Source organism: Triturus cristatus, chromosome 8, assembly GCF_964204655.1.
Source record: "Triturus cristatus chromosome 8, aTriCri1.1, whole genome shotgun sequence".
In the NCBI taxonomy this organism is placed as follows: Eukaryota; Metazoa; Chordata; class Amphibia; order Caudata; family Salamandridae; genus Triturus; species Triturus cristatus.
In genome coordinates, this window is record NC_140591.1 from 225,305,535 (window position 1) to 225,326,621 (window position 21,087).

General features: G+C 51.1%; 1 protein-coding gene across 1 annotated transcript in view; it reads left to right on the top strand.

The window, feature by feature from the left end:
* The window catches only part of AMOTL1 (angiomotin like 1), a 324,585-nt gene that overhangs the window by 17,606 nt on the left and 285,892 nt on the right, over positions 1 to 21,087 (top strand). Inside the window, exon 2 of the mRNA XM_085621409.1 lies at positions 10,812 to 10,974. Coding sequence (XP_085477535.1) covers positions 10,887 to 10,974 — 88 coding nt within the window. The 5' untranslated portion in view covers positions 10,812 to 10,886. The remainder of the gene's footprint in view (positions 1 to 10,811; positions 10,975 to 21,087) is intronic.

Below are 21,087 nucleotides of genomic sequence, written 5' to 3' on the forward strand. Positions count from 1 at the left end.
CTGTCCTGGTCTGTGTCTGGTGCTCCCACTTAAAGGTGACCACAGTGAGGACTAGGGCAGTGTGCTATGTATGTAATATCAAGCCTCCGTTTTTTTGTTGCAAAAGCAGAATATGCACACACACATTACCCAGAGGCAGTCACCACTGGGTAGTTATAGTTAGGACCACATTTCCGTAGGAAATAGATTTTTTGTTTTGCTTATAACTTCTGCACCGTTTGACGCCTCTTCACAAAATTTCCCCCAAAAATTGTCTCATCCACTTCAGCTTCAGTTTCATGGTGATCCATCGAGCTGGGGCCGAGAATAAATGAGGGCTCCCAAAAACTGTTTTCCCCAATGCAACTTTCCATAGGAAAACGACTGAACAGAATTACACCACATTTAGCAGAAAGCAAGATCTTTAACCATAAATCATGGATTTTGTGATTTGGTGTAAATCTGTGCAGTAGTTTAGATAAATTAAGGGTTAAAATGTATGTATATTTCACTCAGCGGAGAATCCGTGGACATTATACATCAAAGATAATGATCTGATTGGCTGCCAAGACATTAACAAAGCTGTTGCGGCAGCCATTGTAGGACTCAGGGACTCAGTTCATGCGTCCTGAAAAAAGTGTAAAAAAAACATGGGGGTGGAATAGGGATGCCCTGACACCCCTAGACCTGGTAGTGGGGTACCAGAGGGAACTCCCCTGGGGCCAAATCTTTTTTTAAGCAGTACCATAGAGCAGCAGAGAATCTGTGGTGATTTTTTTAAAAGGCCACCCTTCTTAAATACAAGCCCACTAGGGTGGGCCACTGGAAGGCCAAAGTTATGTTTATGGGAAGAGGAGTGTGCTTACATCTACAGCATTACCTCCATCAACTACACATCTACCGTACAGCTCATGTTAATTTGCTCTGAGTCTGTAAATGTGTTGCCTAATATGATGAATTATTTTACTTAAATTCTATTCTATTTTTGTACACTGACTTGTTAATGTCATTATATACCAATTGAAAGAAAACAAAAAAACATAAAATGAGATTTGCAAAATAAACAAAAAATATATATTTTTCTAATGATATCAGTGTACTAGTGATCTATTTATAGACTATAATAAGTGGTTACGTCTATGTATTACACCTAGAATATTTTGTGTTACATGTTAATTTACTTGCTATAGTTCTTTACCTAATAGAGGGGAGCGTGTGAGGCATGTGGTCACCCTCTCCAAGCCATTGGCAAGACTGTTCCCATGAGGCACAGGGTCAGACTGATATGCATATGGCCATGTCTGAACTGGGGTGGCGGAGTGAGCTAAAGAATGATGATAGATTAAACCCAGATCAGTTGACTGGGGGTGAGTGCTTGCAATGTTCAACACTCCATCGATCATCCCCTTTGGTTTTGCTTTGTTCGCCCTAAATTGGCAGGGTATGCCCAGACGTGGGTCCCTTGCTCACTTTGCCACTGGATTCAAGCTAGCCTGGCTGATAACGGCTGATTAGCCAGAAACCGGTCCCAGGATGCTTGTTACCAGTCCAGGGAAGACATAGCTTGGCAGTTCGGGCTGGACTGTTCCCATGAGGCACAGAGTCAGACTGATTTGCATATGGCCATGTCTGAACTGGGGTGGCGGAGTGAGCTAAAGAATGATGATGGATTAAACCCAGATCAGTTGACTGGAGGTGAGTGCTTGCAATGTTCAACACTCCGTCCATCATCCCCTTTGGTTATGCTGTTATGTTGTACAGATTTGTAGAGCCCACTATAACCTGGGAGGACATACTGGCGCTCAGCAAATGTGAGTCAAGTCAAACCTCGGCCCTAGTTGGACTACTCGAAAAGCCAGGTCTCCAGCTTTTTGTGGAATTCAAGATGTGAGGAAGGAGGCTATTATGTTATGTGGCAGGTTGTTCCATGCTTTAGGAGCAATGTAGGAGAAGATTTGACTGCCGGAACTGGTTATCCGTATGTGTGGGATGTGTGCAAGTAGGAGTCCAGACAAGGGGAGGTGTCTGGAAGGTTTCTGAAAGTAGATGTGATTGTTGAGGCCAGTGTTATGTGTTGCCTGAAAAATGTGGGTGAGGAGTTTAAATTCTGCTTATTTGTGTATGGGGAGGCACTGAAGCTCCTTCAGGTGTGGTTTGATGTGAATGTGCCATGGGAGATTGAGAGTGATTCTGGCTCCAGAGTTCTGAATGGTCAGCAGCCTTCTGGTGATATTTTGTTGATCCTGGAGTAGAGGGTGTTCCAGAAATCCAGCTTGCCTGTTAATAGGGTATGCATGACGTTTTTTGGGGTGCTTTTTGGGAGCCATTTAAAAATCTTCCAGAGTGTTTTCAGGGTATGGAAGCATGAGGCGGTGACAGAATTGACTCAGGCAGTCATGTTGAGTTTGCTGTCTATTACTATCCTGAGGTTCTTGACGTGACTGATGGGGTGGGTGTTAATCTTAGCACTGTTGGCCACCAGGTGGACTCGCACAGTGAAGTGCTCTTTCCAAAGTTCACAATTTTGGTATTGTCAATATTCAACTTCAGACAGTTGGTCATAATACAGTGGGGAACTTCAGTCATGCAGGCATTGAACTTGATCTGGATACTGGGCATTTTGTCTGTGAGGGAGGGAATGACTTGTGTGTCATGGACATATGAGAGGATTTTGATTTTGTGAGAGCAGATAATGCTGGCTAGCAGTAGTGGCCCGTGGACGGAGTTCCGCGGAGCGGAGGACTGGGGTGGGGGAGGGGAAGGGTGGGGGGTAGTAAACTCCGGCTCTCGGCAGACCAGAGTAATGTAAGTAAATAAAGAAATAAAAACGAATTTCATTGCACGCGCTGAAACGCCAAATGCGTTTCAGTGCACGCATTGAAATTAGTTTTATTGATTTATTTACTTACATTAATCCGGTCAGCCGTGAGCCAGAGTTTACTACCCCTCACCCTGACCCTCCCCCGCCCCGCCCCACTGCCCCACAGAACTCACTCCATGGACCGCTACTGCTGTCTAGAGGGATCATTATTGTGTTGAAGGGAGGATCTTTCCGGAACTCCCCAGATGAAGGTGCGGGTGTCTGAGGTGTCCGGAGCCAGGCTGACTGAGTAAGTCCTTCCAGTCAGGAAGGATGTGTGTCCTTGGATTCTGCTGTCATGTAGACGTTGGATATGGATGGAGTGGAAGACCATGTCAAATGCTGCAGAGAGGAGGATGAGGGCAGCCGTATCTCCTCTGTCCAGAGTCATGCGGATATTATCTGTGGAGTCATGCAGATGTTATCTGTGGTGGCGAAGAGGGCAGTTTCCATTCTGTGGTTGAATCTGAAACCAGACTCTCATCTAAAGACCGCTGTAGAGTTAAGGAGTTTCTGGTCATTGTGACATTCGGTTAGGCGTCTGTTGTTGATTGTTTCTAAGACCTTGGCGGGGAATATAGCAGGGTGATTGGTCTGTAGTTGGCAAGTGTTGAAGGGTCCTCGGAGGGTTTCTTTAACAATAGGTGGACGATTGTGTGTTTCCAAGTGTCTGAGTAGGTGCAGAAGAAGTGAAGACATTTAGAACGGATGGAGCATGGCACTGATGGGTTGCAGTCCTCTGGAGTAGGCGTGGTGGGGTCAGGTGTCCAATACCACTGACTCATTGTCAGTGAAATTGCTCTCCCTCCCTCGCAGCTCCACCATTAAGTGAGGCCTTCCCCCGAGCCTCTCTCTTTTTTCCTTTTTCCTTTTGCCTTCAGCCCGTTTTTCCCGCCGCTGCTGCCCCCATGCACGACCAGTGCGAGCGGCCCAATCCAGCTTCCCTCCCTGCCTCCCAGCTGTCCTGCCCTCTCCGACCCCTACTTAATGGCGGCCGCTGCGGGGACAGGCGAGCAAGACCACTGACTCATTGCAGTGAAATTGCTCTCTCTCCCTCGCAGCTCCACCATTAAGTGAGGCCTTCCCCTGAGCCCCTGCACTCTCAAGTGTTGGTGTTCGAGGCCCTCCTCCACCCGCAGGTTTCACCTGCGCCTCATCCCTGGTGGTCCAGTGGACCTCTGTCTCCCTTCTCTCGCTCCGCTTTTTCTCTCTAATTTTCACTTGTATTTTTCCCTCACTTCTATCTCCCCCCTTCACTCTCCTTCTGTGTCTTTCCTCCATTTTTCACTTGTTTTTTACCCTCATCTCAATCTCCCCCTTTCACTCCCCTTCTGTGTCCTCTGTGTCTTTCTTCCACTCTTTCTTGCACTTTTGCTGCCTTATTTGCACTTTTCTCTCTCTTTTTGCCTTTTTCCTTTTTTCCCTTTTTCAGCCTGTTTTTCCTGCCGGTGCCCCCGCGGCCCCTCCCCCCCAGCACGACCAGTGCAACCGGCCCAATCCAGCTCCCCTCCCTGCCCCCGCCTCCAGCTGTCCAGCCCTCCCCGACCCCTACTTAATGGCGGCCGCTGCACATGAGCACAGTGGCCGCGCCGCCGGCGCACCAAAGACATGCCCGTCTGCACCCGTCCACGACCCGACTGAGACCAGCACCAGGAACCCTGGATCTCTGCACCGCCAACGCTACGGCCTATCGGCACTCCACGCTCTCAACCCATGCCGCAACAACAACTGCAAGCTAGCACCACCAGCCAACACCCACGGACCCTTCAGCTGTCACCATTGCAAGCACACCTGCAGCACCGCCAAGACCCAGTGCAACCCGCCCGCAAGAACACAACCGAACCGAAGACCCTGCAATGCATTCTCCTCAACGTCAGATCCCTCCACAAACACGCCACCAAAATCTGGGACCTCTTCGACAGCACCACCCCAGATGTAGCATTCTTTACCAAAACCTGGACCAACACCACCTCGGGACCGGACATCGCCATCGCCATTCCCCAAGGATACAAGATCTCCAGGAAGGACTGCCCCACCTGCCCTGGAGGAGGAATCGCCATCGTCCACAAATCCACCCTCCGCCTAAGCACACTCCCCGACAAGCCCACAGACCTGATGGAACACCTTCACTTCAAGATACTGGCCAGCCCTACCTCCACCCTTCGAGGAACTCTCATCTACCGACCCCCTGGAACCCGCGGACTTTTTGCCAACTCCATCACGGACATCATCTTCCCGCATGCCATCGCGTCCACCAACCACTCCCTACTGGGGGACCTCAACTTCCACCTCGACAACCAACTGGACCCCAGCACCACATCCCTCCTGGACAACCTCCACAACATTGGACTCCGCCAGATCGAGACCAAACCCACGCACTTAGCAGGAAACACCCTCGACCCCCTCTTCACAACAGGAAACTCCATCACCTTCAGCCACACCACCGAACTCCCATGGACTGACCATCGATGCGTCCACTTCACCTTCAGAGCACCCACCATCCACAGACACCAGCACCTGCTCCCACGAACAAACTGGATCAGAATCACCGACGACCAGCTAACCTCTCATTCAGCAACTACACCCCAACCATTGCCGAAAACAACGACCCCAACACCGCAGCCCGAAACCTGCACAGATGGATCCCCGACACCACCAACACCATAGCCCCCTCAAGAAAAACAACAATACCCACACCAAGAAAGCTAGATGGTTCACCAGCGAACTTCGAGAGTCCAGACGCACTTGCCGCCACCTCGAAAAGGCCTGGAGGAACACCAAATCCACAGAAGCCCACAACAACTTCAGAGCCGCCACCAACGCCTACCACCAACTCATCAGAAAAACAAGGAAAAAAGCGATTGAAGACAGAATCTCCTCTCATGCACACAACAGCAAAGAACTCTTCAACATCATGAAGGAGTTCGCCCAACCCACCAGCGAGTCCACCGACATCCCTCCCTCACAAGACCTCTGCGACAAACTCAGCACCTTTTTCCACCACAAAATCAAGAGCATCTACGACAACTTTGACGAAGACAACCAACACACTGAACCCTCACCAACCACCCCGACACCCTGAAGCCAGCGATCGACACTGGACAGCCCTCACCACCGAAGACACACTGAAGACGATGAAGTCAATCCACTCCGGGGCCCCCACGGACTCCTGCCCCCACCACATTTTCAACAGAGCTGCCAACACCATCGCTCTGCCACACCATCAACCGCTCCCTGGCAACCGCCTCATTCCCTGACGACTGGAAACACGCTGAGATCAACCCCCTCCTGAAGAAACCCTCGGCGGACCCCACTGACCTCAAAAACTACAGAACCATCTCCCTGCTCCCGTTCCTAGCGAAAGTCATCGCGAAAGCCATCAACAACCAACTCGCCACATTCATTGAAGAGCACAACATCCTCGACTCCTACCAATCCAGCTTCAGAAAAAAAACACAGTACGGAAACCGCCTTCTTAGCCGCAACAGACGACATCCGTACCTTCCTGGACAAAGGAGAAACAGCAGTCTTCATCCTCCTTGACCTCTTAGCGGTGTTCGACACAGTCTCTCACCGCACCCTTATAAGCAGACTCAACGACGCAGGGATCCAAGACAAGGCCCTCGACTGTATCCGCTCCTTCCTCTCCTACAGAACACAGCGGGTCAGACTCCCCCCTTTCCTCTCGGACCCTACACCTACCACCTGCGGAGTCCCCCAGGGGACATCCCTACGCTCTTCCACGTCTACATGGCTTCGCTCGCCCCCATCGTCAGAACCTATGGACTCAACATTGTGTCATACGCAGACGACACCCAACTCATCCTCTCCCTATCCAACGAACCCAACGCCGCCAAACGCAACTTTCGAAAAGGCATGGAAGCTGTCGCCAAATGGATGAAAAACAGCTGCCTACAACTAAACACCAGCAAAACGGAAGTACTCATCATGGGCCCAAACCCCGATGCCTGGAACGACACCTGGTGCCCCCCGCCCCCGGAAGCCTGCCCACCCCCACACACGCACGCAATCTGGTAATCTTCCTGGACTCAAAGCTCAAAATGGACCGCCAGATCAACTCCGTCTCGTCCTCCTGCTTCCACACCCTCCGCCTCCTACGTAAGACCTTCAAATGGATCCCCCTCGAACACAGAAAGACCGTCACTCACGCCCTGGTCACCAACAGGCTCGAATACGGCAACATACTCTATGCCGGGATAAACAAAAACCTCACCCGCAAGCTACAGAACATCCAAAACACAGCTGCAAGACTGGTCCTCAACCTGCCAAGACACTGCCACATCTCCCAGCACCTGCACACATTCCACTGGCTCCCCATCGAAGCTAGAGTCACCTTCAAGATGCTAACCCACGCTCACAAGGCCCTCCACGACACCGGACCAGCATACCTGAACAGCCGACTCAAATTCCACGCACCCCAAAGGACCCTACGATCAGCCCAGCTTTCCTATGCCATGGTCCCCCCGCACCAGAAAGACCAGATCGGGAGGCAGCTCCTTCTCCTTCCGTGTGGCCGGAGCCTGGAACGACCTTCTGCTCCACCTCAGACAGACAACATCGCTCCCCATCTTCGCAAGAAACCTCAAAACCTGGCTCTTCAACAGACCCCCTCCTTGATGGACTGGAACCTGTGATCCCCCCACCCCCCAGCGCCTTGAGACCCTTACGGGTGAGTAGTCATGCTTAACAAACACCTCCTTGATTGATTGATTGAATGGGACCCCTGAGTGGATGAACTTGATGGTGGTGGTGGTTTCTTCTGGGATGATGATAGGCCATGTGGTTATCATTGAATAAGGCCGGCAAGCATTTGGTGAGCTCTGTCGGCTCTGGTTGTGGATTGCGGTTCCTGGAAATGGTAGTGATTTTTTGGCTGAAGAACTGAAAGGAATGATCAAGTTGGAGGTGGCCGCTGGTGAGGGGAAATCGTTCACTATGAGGAAGATTTCTTTGCTTCATTCATGCTGGCATTGATACGGTATGCCAAAGTGGTGCGTATGGCAGTCCAGATCATTTGGTGGTAGTGTCTCAGGGTAAAATTGTACGTGCTCCTGTCGGTATTGTCCTGACCTATTCTCCATTGGCACTTTGGTTGTTTGGAGTGGTGTTTCATCAGTCTGAGTTCTGTACCAACTGACCTGGGGACTAGATTTTGTTGTATTGTTGTATTTGGGGGTTCCAGGGAGTCGGCACAGGAGGTAATCCAACTGTGACATTCTTGTTGGCTTCGGGGAGGCTGTTGCTGTGTTACGCTCAGTGGGTGATGAGAGCAGTGTTCCAGTCCTTGTTAGTGATGCTGTTATCGTTTCGGCGGGCTGGTCTGCTGGTGGTTATTATCCATTGGACTGGGACGGGTATGCTGAACATGATGAGGGCATGGTCTTTCCTGGAGACTGGTGTGGGCTAATCAACTCTGATGTTGTCAAAGGTGGTGAAAATAGGGTCCAAGAGTTGTCCAACGACATAGGTAGGTCCCTTAACTCATTGGGTGAGGCACAGGCTTCCAAGGTCTTTGAGGAGCGCTTTTGAGTTGGGCTCGGCGTGGTCTTCCAGGCTGAAGCTCGAGTCTCCGAGTAAGATTTAATTGATAGCGTCGTGGGTGAGTGGTGCAACAAAGTCCTTGATGCTGTTGGTGATGTGGTGAGTGCTCCTGGTCCCGCTTAGGGTGAAATTGGTTGTGATGTTGAGCTTGAACAACAGGGGTTCCATGTTGGAGGATGACGTGTCCAAGAAGGTAGTGCAGCTGATGGTGTTCTTCTGGATGGTGACGATTCCGCCTTCAGTCTTTAGAAGTCTTTCTTGCCTTGAGATCTTGTAGTGGGGTGGATGGCTGTGGTGATGTCAGGTGCTGATGCAGGGTTCAGTTGAGTTTCTGTGTGCACTCCAGCTGCCAATTAATAGATGCTGATAGGGGGGGAGTAGTGATGTCACTTCATGTAAGGAAATTGTCCATACCTTTTTTGGGAGCGCACAGATCACATTGTCTCCTTCTGGCAACCCTTCATTCTCGGCGAGGACACAACAGCATCCTCTCCTGCAGCTGGTTTGTTTCCTGTGTGTCGTAAGGTGTGGAGGGAATTCTGGGGCGGGTCCTGCATGCCATAATAACTCGAAGGCAAGAACAGCTAATATGCTTATACATTCATTATATTCTTTGCTCTTTGTTATTTATTTGTTAAGAAGTTTCTGTAACCTTATTTTTTTGTCCCAATCCAAGATACCTGACTTTTTATTGCTTTTGGCCACTTCTTTTTCTCCACTGTATAAGTAGGTCCATCAACAAGTCAAATTGTGGTGCAATTGTTCCATTCCAATGCTTACCTCTGGTATCTGTGAATCGCCACCGTCTCCTACCTTCCTCTTCACTATCATGCTTCCAATTTGGACCACCCTGAAGGTTTTATTTCTGGATTCCAGTTTTTCCTTCTTGCTGGGTTGTTCTTTGGAGCAGTATTGGACTCTTGTTACAACCTGGTCTCTGGCCCTGAGTCTCTGGAGCTAAACAGCCTTATCTTCAAGCGAAGAAGCCTTTGTCGGCATCATCCAGAAGACCCTCTCTTGACACTTACTTTGCAGATGGATGATGGAAAATCGAGTGATGTCACTTCCCCTGCAGTAAGATGATGGAAATGATTCCTGTTACTTAGCTTATTCTTTTAAAGACATTTTTGTCCGTAAACCAGCGATGTCACTTCCTGTGCAGATTGATAAAGGGAAATCCAGCGATGTCACTTCCTGTGCAGATGGATGGTGGGGAAAAACAGTGGTGTCACTTCCTGTGCAGGTGAATGAAGGAAATGAGTCGTCTTGATTAGCTTCTTCTTTCGAACACGGAACAGTGGCCTGATTTAGGCCTTGGTGAATGGGCCACATTCCGCTGATCTGGAGGACCCAATCCTCTGCCAAACAGGCCAAGTATGTTTTGGGTGATTTTGACATTCACACAGCAGAAGTGGGACTTGTTCCTCTGAAGTGGTTTCAGCCTGCAAGTCGTGAGGTGCTTTAGGGAAAAAATGTCAGTGGCAGCTTGGTGGAATTGCTCTCACGAGTGTGGGTACTGTAGTTTGAGTACGTGTATTAAAACTGTTCCTGCCACTAGGGGGTTTTCTCCTGTCACGATAGGGACATTTTGGGAATTATTTAGTAAGATTTTGCTCGCCACTCATATGGGACAAATTGGTGCAAAGTATTGCATTGATTTACTTAGAATTATAAAAGCCCAAAGTTGCAGGGCAAAATTGCGAGCACCCACACAACCCTTAGTAAAGCTAGGCCTTTTCTGTACATGACTGCTATGATTAACGTAGCAGACTTGAAGAGAAGGTACATTGCCAGAAATGGTGCTGCACCAGCCACTCTTAGTTTGGCAGCTGGTACAACCCCATGTCTGGTGGTATCACCTCTGCCACATCAGCTTTGCTTGTGATGGATCCAGAGGCCTCTTCGTCATCCATTTCCTTCACTTACAGTGAGGTGGGGTAATGAAGAGTCAGACAGGACATCTGCTGATTTTTGTGTACCTTCAGGACCAAAGTCTGCCTTGAGAGGTAGGCCCCATCCCAGTTCACCTCTCGTTCATAAAGAACACTTATTTTGGCAACAATAGCCACATGTTTGGTGTGCTTTTTAGGTTAATTTAATTTCCAAGATGAAACAAAAATGTTTCTGAGTTGGAACAAGACTGCCTCAAGTCTGTCTCCATGTTCTGGTGTCTTGTCTCCATGCTGTGGTTTTTTTTACTAAGAAAGGAGAGGTGTATTCAGAACAGATGTCATCTGTCACTCTGACATATTTAAATGAACAGGGTTTGGAAGACATTGGCAGTGCTCTAGTGTGTGAAGTCCACCTTTGTGTATGTGATGGAAGTCGCGGGACATGTTTTATTCCTGCTTCTTTGTGAACCTACCAGAATAAATGTGTGCTATCTAACCATGTTTTGTTTACTTTTCAGATCTTTCCTGCCATCCTCCTCTAAGGTGCTCGAACAGGAGAGAGACGCTTGAGTCCTCAGTTTATGGAGTGAGACATGGACCTGAGTGAGAGCTGGATTCTGGACGAAGTCAATTGGCTGGCTCAGATTGGAATACTTCCCCACCCTGGAAGCACAAGAGAAGGTACAGTGCTGTTACATTTGGCCAGACTCTTGCTTCCTGCCGTAGAATAAAAGCAAACTCCATGTCTGGTTACACCTAGATTTACATTTATTCATTTGAATGGTGGTTTAGCACTTGCTATAGGGTATCCCAGTCGATCTTTCACCCAAGAAAGCAACAGCACAGTGAGGGCTGAAGGGCATTTACTCCCTAAAATAACATTTGGATTCACAACACCCTAAGCTACAATGTTCTATACAGAAAGGGAGAGGAGCAGAGCTGGGGCATGCAAGGAGCAAGGGTAGACACACACCACTAAAGTCTACAGCTGCTTCAGTGCCAATCCACAAATTTGGAGCTAGATAAATTAGATTCGGGCTCTCCAACTTTTCTGTAACAAGAGCTACTTATGTTCAATGAAAATCACCCCCAGCTACTAATACTAGTGATGTAAAAGTGTTCACCCCATCCAAGAGTGTCAGCAGTGATCACATCGGTGCATTAGGCAGGGTTTCCAGCAGTAATGTAAACAAGCATTGGCATAGCCAATAGGTCTTGCCTTTGGGACCTGCTGCATAACTAAATACTTATAATGTCCCAAAGGCGAGACCTATTGGCTATGCCAATGCTTGTTTTAGAAAGCCTTAGAAGAACATCAGCAAAATGTGCTGGGCAGCAAGTTCGAAATATGGCCAGCAGAGTGAGACCCGGCTTAGGGCGCCGAGAAAGAGATATTCAGAGGAGGCACTGGGGAGAACTAGAGAGGGGAGACAGCAATTGGGAAACACAGACCGGCGTTCACGTTGTGAGAGTGGATATTAAGAGGGGCCCTGAGAGTGCCATTGGGAGGGGTTATTGAGGTTATTGACTTGGAGAAGATATTGAGAAGTAGAATATTGAGAAAGGAGTACAAGATTTGTCGAACACATTGAGACAGAGAACGTTATGGGAGAACAGGAGACGCAGAGCAAGCAGAGAGAGGGCTATGTCAGATACGTCATAGATAGATAAACTGTGTGAGAGAAGCAGAGGCAGGAAAAGTGAGAGGAGAGAAGGGGTGACAGGGAAAGAACAAAAGAGGGAGATACATGAGAAGGGAAAAGACGAGAAAGAGTGTGTGAGGGAGATTGAGGTGGAAAGGGCAGTAGAGAGAGTGAGGTGGAGTTGGGGAGGAGAGAGAGATGAAGAGGGGACCTAGAGAGACTGGTGTATCGGCGCGGAAGAGGGAGAGAGGAAGGAGTGGAGCTACAAGTGACGGAGTCTGTAGGAAGAGAGCCGTGTCAGAGCGTGTGGAAATGAGACGGGGTCTGTTGCCCTGGCGCTATGTGGAACTCGTTGCATCTTTTATTCAGAGCCGGGTATGTCCGCAGGCTGTTCTCTTATCCTGCAGTGTGTCTAGTACACAGAAAACTGTACTATCAGCATGTAACGTGCACCACTGTTAACCAGTTCTATGAACCACTGTAAGTAGTGTGGGCTGTAGATGGACTCAGAGGTGCAGCCCGTGCAGTGGCACCAGGCCCCTAGGGCCATGATAACTGCTGTACATTGCTGCCAATGGGAGTCAAAGGGGCATTTCCTTGCCTGCACCGGGGCTCATGGCACCCTTGCTAAGCTACTGGTTGGATGCATCGAAGAAGAGAAATGTATTGACAAAGTCATCTCCAAAGGTTACCCTTAGCAAATCGGACTCCAGGCGACAGGCACTGCTTGTCATATAATAAAACGTTTTACGGAAATACTTTTAGACAGGCTTTGCTACACTCCTCTTATGGGCTGCACACTGATTGAAATATTTCTCAATATTTACACTGAGGCATAACGCGTGGAAATGTACCACCATCTAAATAACTACGACGACCATAATGCACCGGGGCCCGGTAATCTGAGCTATTGATACCTCAGACTGTGATGTAACTAATCAACTGTGAAAGAGACACTTAGAAGGTCCAAAATGGAATGGGAGACCAGAAAAAGATGAACCAGGATTAAATGCATAACACAGCCCTGAAAGCTATTAACGCTGGTGTGAGGGAGTGGGGCCACAACTAACGTTTTTTGCAGAGGCAACAGTGAAACAGTGAAGTTTGTCAGATTTGAACGTGTGAAACAACAATTATTTGTTGACCTATTCGTACTTAAAACTCCGTCACATTTCCGAAAGTACTTATCGAATTTTAAATATTTGTACTGGACACTTAAAACAGATAGACTTATTTTGCTAACTCTACTCCCGTTCTCACGTGTATTATGTTTCCCTGTATGGGCGGAGGGACGAACATAGGGCACACCTCGTGCTAACGCCTATGTGGATTTGCTACTCCCCTGTTAACGGTAAGTGGCCACGTGGACAGCGACACTAAAAGCTACATTGTCTGGTTAGAAGTTAGAACTCAAGATAATGGTACGCGATTTATTAATGTACCGAGGATAAAAGGCGGGTTACGCCCTGCTTCCCTACGTCTCATGCAGGAAGTTTGCAGCAGGCACTCAACCCACTGTGCAATGTAATTCTTTCGGAGTTCCCAGATCGAGATCCCTCACACCGACTCCTCCGGCTCTTTGCCCGTCACCTCCTCACGTGACCTCTGCTGTCAGTAGGGTGCCTGGGGCGGGGCCTCGTAGCGCCCCACCTACTTGTGCTGTTTGCAGCCGGTGCACCTCTGGGAGCCATGGGAGGTGGCATGAGCCAGGTAAGGTCCCGGGCACCTGAGCGTTGTTGTCAGGTCAGTCCAGCGGGTGCAGTTGTCCTCAGTACTGGCATCAAATTCACACTCTGCCACATTCTCAGAACGGCAACCACCACCACAACACTCCCTGTATGTGACTTCCAAGCATTTGTTAACAGAGTGAAGTGTACTCTCGTGGTGTCTCAGCTGCATGTGACCTGTCTGTACACTGTGAGACACGGGTTAAAACCTCCGACAGTTCCCGGTGACGAGACCGTGACCGGAGAAATATGCGTACTCTGAAGATCCGAGACCACTTAGCTCGGTGAGATAGAGCACCTGCTGCAGAGATCTCTGCATAATCTTCAACTCACAGGATCAACTTCCGCCAAGGCTGAATCGGTGTTCACCTTTGTCTCAATAAAGGAAGTACCATTGAAATGAGTGAAAACTTTCCTGTAATAACCCCTGGTAATACTGATAGTACTAAGCGCCCACATGACCGTAGCAACCCGCGAACAAGTATAAAAATACCCAGTCCTCCAAAATTTCTGTTCTCAATGAAGGACGGTTTTAGAACTGATCCTGATTCGAAACCGATTCCTAATTTCCTACAGGTCTCTCTCCCAGATCGGGCATGTTTAGTAAATTGTCAGCGGCGTTTTTATTATTTAATAAAGCTAACGTTCAGCTGGGGGATTTTCTGGGGATCTGTGCGATCAGTAGTGAGTGCATGCAGGGCAGTGCCTGCCAGTTACATGGGTGCCAGTGATTTGGCGAATCTAAACTTAGAAACTTTCCTTGATGAAGAGGCACGCTCAAACTTAACGGGACTTTCATGCTGTGATGCACACTAAACCCCATGCTATTCCTGTCAGCTTTCGCTCTCCCGCCATAGTTCCTATTACAAAAGATTCCTACTCTGAAATTGGTTTGTTCTGACATGGCATGTAACGTGTTGGTTTTGAAATGTTTCAATAAAGGTTTTAAGAAAGAAAAAAAAAGATTCCTACTCAGTAGACTAGCCTATAATAAATCAGAGTTCACACCGCAGCCTACTTCGACCACGCGGGTTTTCATGCAGTGAAGTATGGGCACCATGGACTCCAGAAAAAAAACGTCTGCATAGCGGGCAAGTGTTCCTGGTCCAGAGATGTAAAGGGGCTCAGGCGCGAGTTGAGTGGTGCGCACGCGCTCGGGAAAGCCACCAACGTGCACACAAGAGATATAAAGGGGTGAAGGCCCGAGTTTAGTGTCGACCTAAAAAACGCGAGCACCATCCATCTGTTTCCAATTAACATGAACGCGATAATTGGTAACAGATGGCGCTCATGCTCGGTCCCGAGCACCCTAGGCCACAGAACAGAGAAGGAGGGACATGCACCTGCCTTGGGCCAATTGCGTCCTATCTTTCTTAGAAAGACGCATGCAAAGCCCAATAACAAGTGCTTGGAGTTTAAAAGCCTTCACTAACTGCCTCGCAGAGGAGCACATGCACGCTGGCTCAGGCGAGACCTAAAAAAGGCTTTGGCAATTTGAACTGAAATAATACATGGGTAGTACATACAAACCATAGCTGCAGTCCCCCTGCCACTAAGGTATAAATATGAGTAACTCAAATAATAGCTTTAAGCACATTTTGAAAATTCAACTATTTTTCTACAGACATCAGCTTATGAGTTGTGAAAATACACACCTTTTTGTCTTGAATACATGCTTTTTAATTTTGGTATACTACTAATAATTCAACCAAGAAAAAGCTTTGATAGTCGTAGGCTACTCTTTGGAGACGTCACACACAAAAAGAGGGCCTGGAGGAGGTTTAGGGACCAGTGTGGGCGCACTCCCCACTAATCATATTCAACTCACAAAGAGCCCACGGTTCCAGAATATAAAACTACTGAGTATGTGGAACAAATACACCAAACAACAAGATAGGGACTGAATGGTGCGGGGAAGGTATCTCTTTTTAAGGACGGTTCCCCTCACAGGCCTGAGGTGTCATGCTTCATCATAGGGGTGCCTCCTCGCGTCAAGAACCTAGCCCTGGTGCGGGCTACAACCCCCTCTCTACGAGGGAGGAGCTCAGGGATGTTTTTTCAATTTGAGCACATGGGTTGTAATAAGAATCCTATGTGAGCATGGTGTGTGAATAAATGTATTGTGCAGTGCTAGCATAAATGTGAGAGTGAGTTAAAACTGCCTTCAGAGCTAGCTATCAGAAACTTTATTCAGCTACCCTGTGACAGGGTTAAATACAATAAGCTGGATAATGAGACTGTCAGGATTCAAGACAGCTACATTAACAAGATTGACATGTTTCGGCCTTTAGTGACCTATGAAAAGTGTCTTGGCCTTCATCAGGATCAGAAAAACCGCCACTGCAACAAGTGAATGTGAAAAGAAATATGATGTATACTGAACCAGAGATTCGTATGTTCAGTGAATTCGCTGCTGGGACCTGTAGTGAGACAAAAACAAAAAAACACCAATGGTGCTGGTGCTGGGTTATGCCACATTCAGATTAAAATTGCCTTTGAAATACCCAGTGCTGGGTAAAGACACAATTGTAAGTTTTATAACATTGGTGCAAGGCGGCACTTACCTATTTAGCAGTACAAATCAATGCAATCCACAAATCTACAGGCACAGATTACATTTTGATTGCCCAAGCCTTTGGGTGTTCTGTAACTCTGTTTCATAAACTAAGGCCATACCTCCTTTGTTTATAGCATTATACACCTAAACCCGGCTCCTAATTACATTAAATCGTTGTAGGCATTTTACCATCAAAGAAATCGATTGCGGAACAGTTTGAGCATGGGTGTGTTTTGGTCCGATTGCCTCTTAACTTGTATATTGATGATTTGCCTAGAGAAATCCCTTCCCCCTACTACTGAATTTAGTCAATATGGAATATCATCTTATGCAGATGATGTCTTCATATTAGCTCACACCTTTAAGTTGGAATGAGGTGAATGCTAGTTAAGTATCGTATTTTACTGTAGTCAGATCCTAACTGGTTTTGAAAACTAACCCACATCGTTTCTTTGGGGAAACAATTAAAAGCTAAATATGGGTAATGAAATTCTGATAAGATACAGGTGTTAATCAGGTATTTTCTTTGCCCCTAAATGTCAATGTAAGTTAATGGCTAAACACAAGTGCTGTATGTTGGAGGGATGGCCACCGGGGAGTCGGGGAGACTATTCCGGGGCACCTTCCTACCGCAAAGTTATAGCCGAGCGCCGCTGAGAAGCCCCCTTCGGGGAGGTCTTTCTCCTATGATCGCACTAGGCCCAGTAACACCACCACACAGGACTCAATATCAGTTGCTTGACGTGGTTCTTTATCAGCAGAAATACGTGCAATATTTACAGTGGGATCGAGGGATCCAGTAAGAGGCTCAATGTCTGTTAGAGGGATAGGGTAGCGGGACAGTCTTAGTACCAACCAGGTACGGAAAGGCTCTGCGCCAGACCTTGAGTGCTGGTCTCAGAGCGGCTCGGACGTGGGGAGCCGCGACGGTGTCTGCAGGGCTCGGAGGGTAGTTCCGCTTGGGTCGAGCCGCGACACAGTCAGCAGGGCTCCGGTGGTAGGTCCGCTTCGGTCGAGCCGCGACGAGGTCAGCTGGGCTCTGAGGTAAGGTTCAACAAGGTCGGGCCGCGACAGCGTCAGCAGGGCCCCAAAGGTTCGTGGTGGTCTTTAAGCACGGTGGAGCCGCGACGTCATCAGCAGGGCTCAGAGTGTGGGTTCAGGATGAGTCTTCTTCCGTAGGGTCAGCCGCGATCCGATCAGCAGGGCTCTTGACTCCAGGATACAACTGTTGTCCTGTTGTCGGGTCGCCCCAGATATAGGACTGGAGCCCTTTGATGTCCGGACCCTTTTGCCCGGAGGGGGCGGAGAGGCCGGGTAGGGAGCGGCCAGACGCCCAGCAGGAGAGGTGCCAGGCCCCAGAGAGCTGTGGGCGATCGCACCTAGGTGTGGAAGGGCGGTTGGGGGTCCCATCGATACTGCCCGCCGCCGGGGTGGGAAGGGTTCATGTGGTATGCCCCGGACCAGGGGTTGGCGCCTTAATGTCGGGCCTCGCTGGGACAGAGGCCGGGTGAAGCGGGGTCACGCAGGAGGTCACGTGGAGTGACGTGTAATCCAAAATGGAGGAGCCCCGAGGTGCATGGGACCTCGTGCGGGTTAGCGAGGGGGAACAGGACCACGCCACGAGGCCGGCTCCCACACGCGTCCCCCCCAGCTGAAGGCAGGGAGAGTCACCCATCTCCTTGGGGGTTCTCCTCGCCGAGGCGGAAGAATCTGGACAGGCCGTCAGCGTTGGCGTGGTCGTTGCCGGGCCGGTGTTCCACAGTGAAGTCCATCCCTTGCAGCGAGATGGACCATCGCAACAACTTGGGGTTCTCGCCCCGCATTTGCATGAGCCACCGCAAGGGCCGGTGGTCAGTTTGGACCCTGAAGTGGGTGCCGAAAAGGTAGGGCCGGAGCTTCTTGAGAGCCCATACCACGGCGAAGGCCTCCCGCTCGATGGTGCTCCACCTCTGTTCTCGCGGCAGCAGTCGGCGGCTGATAAGGGCCACAGGTCGGTCGAGGCCCTTGGCGTCCAGCTGGGAGAGGACCGCCCCGACCCCGTACTCCGAGGCATCGGTCTGGACTACAAATTCCTTGCTGCAGTCAGGGGCCTGTAGCACAGGGGCAGCGCACATGGCCGCCTTGAGGGCCTCAAAAGCGGTCTGACAGCGGGGCGTCCAGTGCACCGCCTTGGGCTGTTTCTTGGAAGTGAGCTCCGTAAGGGGGCCCACAATGCTGCCATAATCCTTGATGAATCGTCGGTAGTATCCTGTGAGGCCTAGGAAGGCCCGGACAGCGGTTTGGGTTGCGGGGGGCTCCCATGCCTGGATGGCGTCGACCTTTAACTGGAGGGGCGCCACCTGGCCACTCCCCACCTGGTGGCCCAGATAGGTCACAGATCCTTGACCGATCTGGCATTTACTGGCCTTAATGGTGAGTCCGGCTCTTTGGAGAGCGGCCAGGACTTCCCCGAGGTGTCCTAAGTGCGCGGCCCAGTGGTCGCTGAAGACGGCAATGTCGTCGAGGTAGGCCGCACTGAAGGCTTCTAGTCCGGCCAGGACCTTGTTTACTAGCCTCTGAAAGGTCGCTGGGGCGTTCTTCATATCGAAGGGCATTACCCGAAAGTGGTAGTGCCCATCGGGGGTGGAAAAGGCGGATCGTTCCTGGGCGCCGGGAGTGAGCTTGATCTGCCAGTACCCAGCGGTGAGATCAAAGGTGCTTAGGTAGCGGGCGGCCCCTAAGCGATCGATCAGCTCGTCTGCCCGTGGCAAGGGGTGGGCATCGGTCTTGGTGACTGCGTTCAGGCCCCGGTAGTCGACACAAAACCTGAGTTCCGGGGCAGTGCCGGGGGCGGCGGCCTTCGGCACCAAGACCACCGGGCTGGCCCACGGGCTGTCGGACGGCTCGATGACTCCGAGGGCGAGCATCTTGGCGACCTCGGTCTGTATGCAGGCTCGGACTCGGTCAGGTACTCTGTAAGCGCGGTGTCGCACAGGGGGGCTGTCCCCAGTATCCACGTCGTGGACGCACCAGGGGGTCACCCCGGGCGTGAGAGAGAAGAGGGCAGCGAAGGGTTGCAGCAGCTTCTGGCAGTCATGGCGCTGTTCTGGTGTCAGGGTGGCGGAGAGGCGGACGCCCTCCAAGGAGCCGTCTTGGCCCGAGGACCCCAGGAGGTCTGGTAGGGGCTCAGAGTCACTTTCGCCCCCATCGTCGGTAGCCAGCAGCAGGCTTAGTTTAGTTCGGGCAAAGTGGGGCTTGAGCCGGTTGGCGTGCAGGACCCGGAGGGGGTTCCTCGGGGACTCCATGTCGACTAGGTACGTGACGGGGCTCTTCCTCTCAACTACCTTGAAGGGCCCGGTCCACTTGTCCTGCAGGGCGCAGGGGTCCACGGGGGACATGACCCAGACTTGCTGGCCCGGCTCGAACTCGATGGTTGAGGCATTTTCGTCATACCAGCGTTTCATGTCTTCTTGGCTGGCTTCGAGGTTGGCTTCTGCCAGGGCCCGGAACCTCCGAGTCTGGTTCCGCAGGGTCAGGAGGTACCGGTAGACGTCGGGAGGGGCATCTTGGACTTGCGCCTCCCAGCCCTCCTTGACCAGGCTGAGGGGCCCTCGGACGGGGTGCCCATACAATAGTTCGAAGGGGCTGAAGCCCAGGGATTTCTGTGGTACCTCCCGATAGGCGAACAGGAGGCAGGGCAGCAGGACATCCCATCTCCTCCTCAGGGGCTCTTCCAGGCCCTTGATCATCCCCTTCAGGGTTCTGTTGAACCGCTCGACCAGTCCGTTCCCCTGGGGGTGGTAAGGGGTGGTGAATTTATAGGTGACCCCACATTGTTGCCAGAGGGATCTCATGTACTTTGAAATAAAGTTCGTACCCCTGTCGCTCACCACTTCTCGGGGGAACCCCACCCTGGAGAAGATGCCCATCAGGGCCCGCCCCACCACTGGAGCTGTCACGGTGCGGAGTGGGATGGCCTCGGGGTATCGGGTGGCGTGGTCGACCAGTACCAGGATGAAGCGGTGTCCCAGGGCGGTTCGGGGGTCGAGGGGCCCCACGATGTCGATCCCCACTCGTTCGAACGGGGTGTTGACGGTTGGAAATGGTTGTAGGGGGGCTTTCACTCGACCCCCAGTCTTCCCGCTAGCTTGGCAGGTCGGGCAGGACCGGCAGTGATGGTCCACGTCTCTTCTCATTCGGGGCCAATAGAAATGGGTCACTAGGCGGCTGTACGTTTTGTCCCGCCCGAGGTGTCCGGCGAGGGGCACGTCATGTGCCAGGTTCAGGAGGAACTCCCGAAATCGGAGGGGGACCACCAACACCCGGCTGGCCCCTAGTTCGGCGACTTTCTGCTCGCTATACAATAAGTCATTGTCCCAATAGACCCAGTGGGTTCCCGTGGGGTCCCCCGCAGCCTGGGCGGCCGCTTGCTGTCGGGCCCCCTCGAGGGACGGGCAGGCCTTCTGCTCTTGCTGGAATTGTTCGCGGGTGGGGCCCCCGTCGTGGCGCCACTGGGCCAGCTCGGGGATCTCGCTGAGGGAGGCGGCCTCGTCGGTAGGAAGTTCGGATGGCCCGGCCTCCTCGTCAGGTTCCTCTGTGCCGGAGGAGGGTGATAGTTCGGGGCCCGTCGGCTTGTCGGGGGCCGTGGCAGCGGCTGGTTGGGCGGTCATGGACTGGGTGGTGGCGCAGGCCCACTCGGGCAGTCCTAGCATCCCCAGATGCTCTCGGCGTTCCACCTGGGCCCAGGGGGAGCTCTCTAGGTCATTCCCCAGGAGGCAGTCCACTGGGGCGTCGTCGCGGACAGTCACTTTTAGGGTGCCGGACACTCCTCCCCACTCGAAGGGGATCCTGGCCATCCGGCACATGCTCTCGGTGTTGTCCGCGGTCC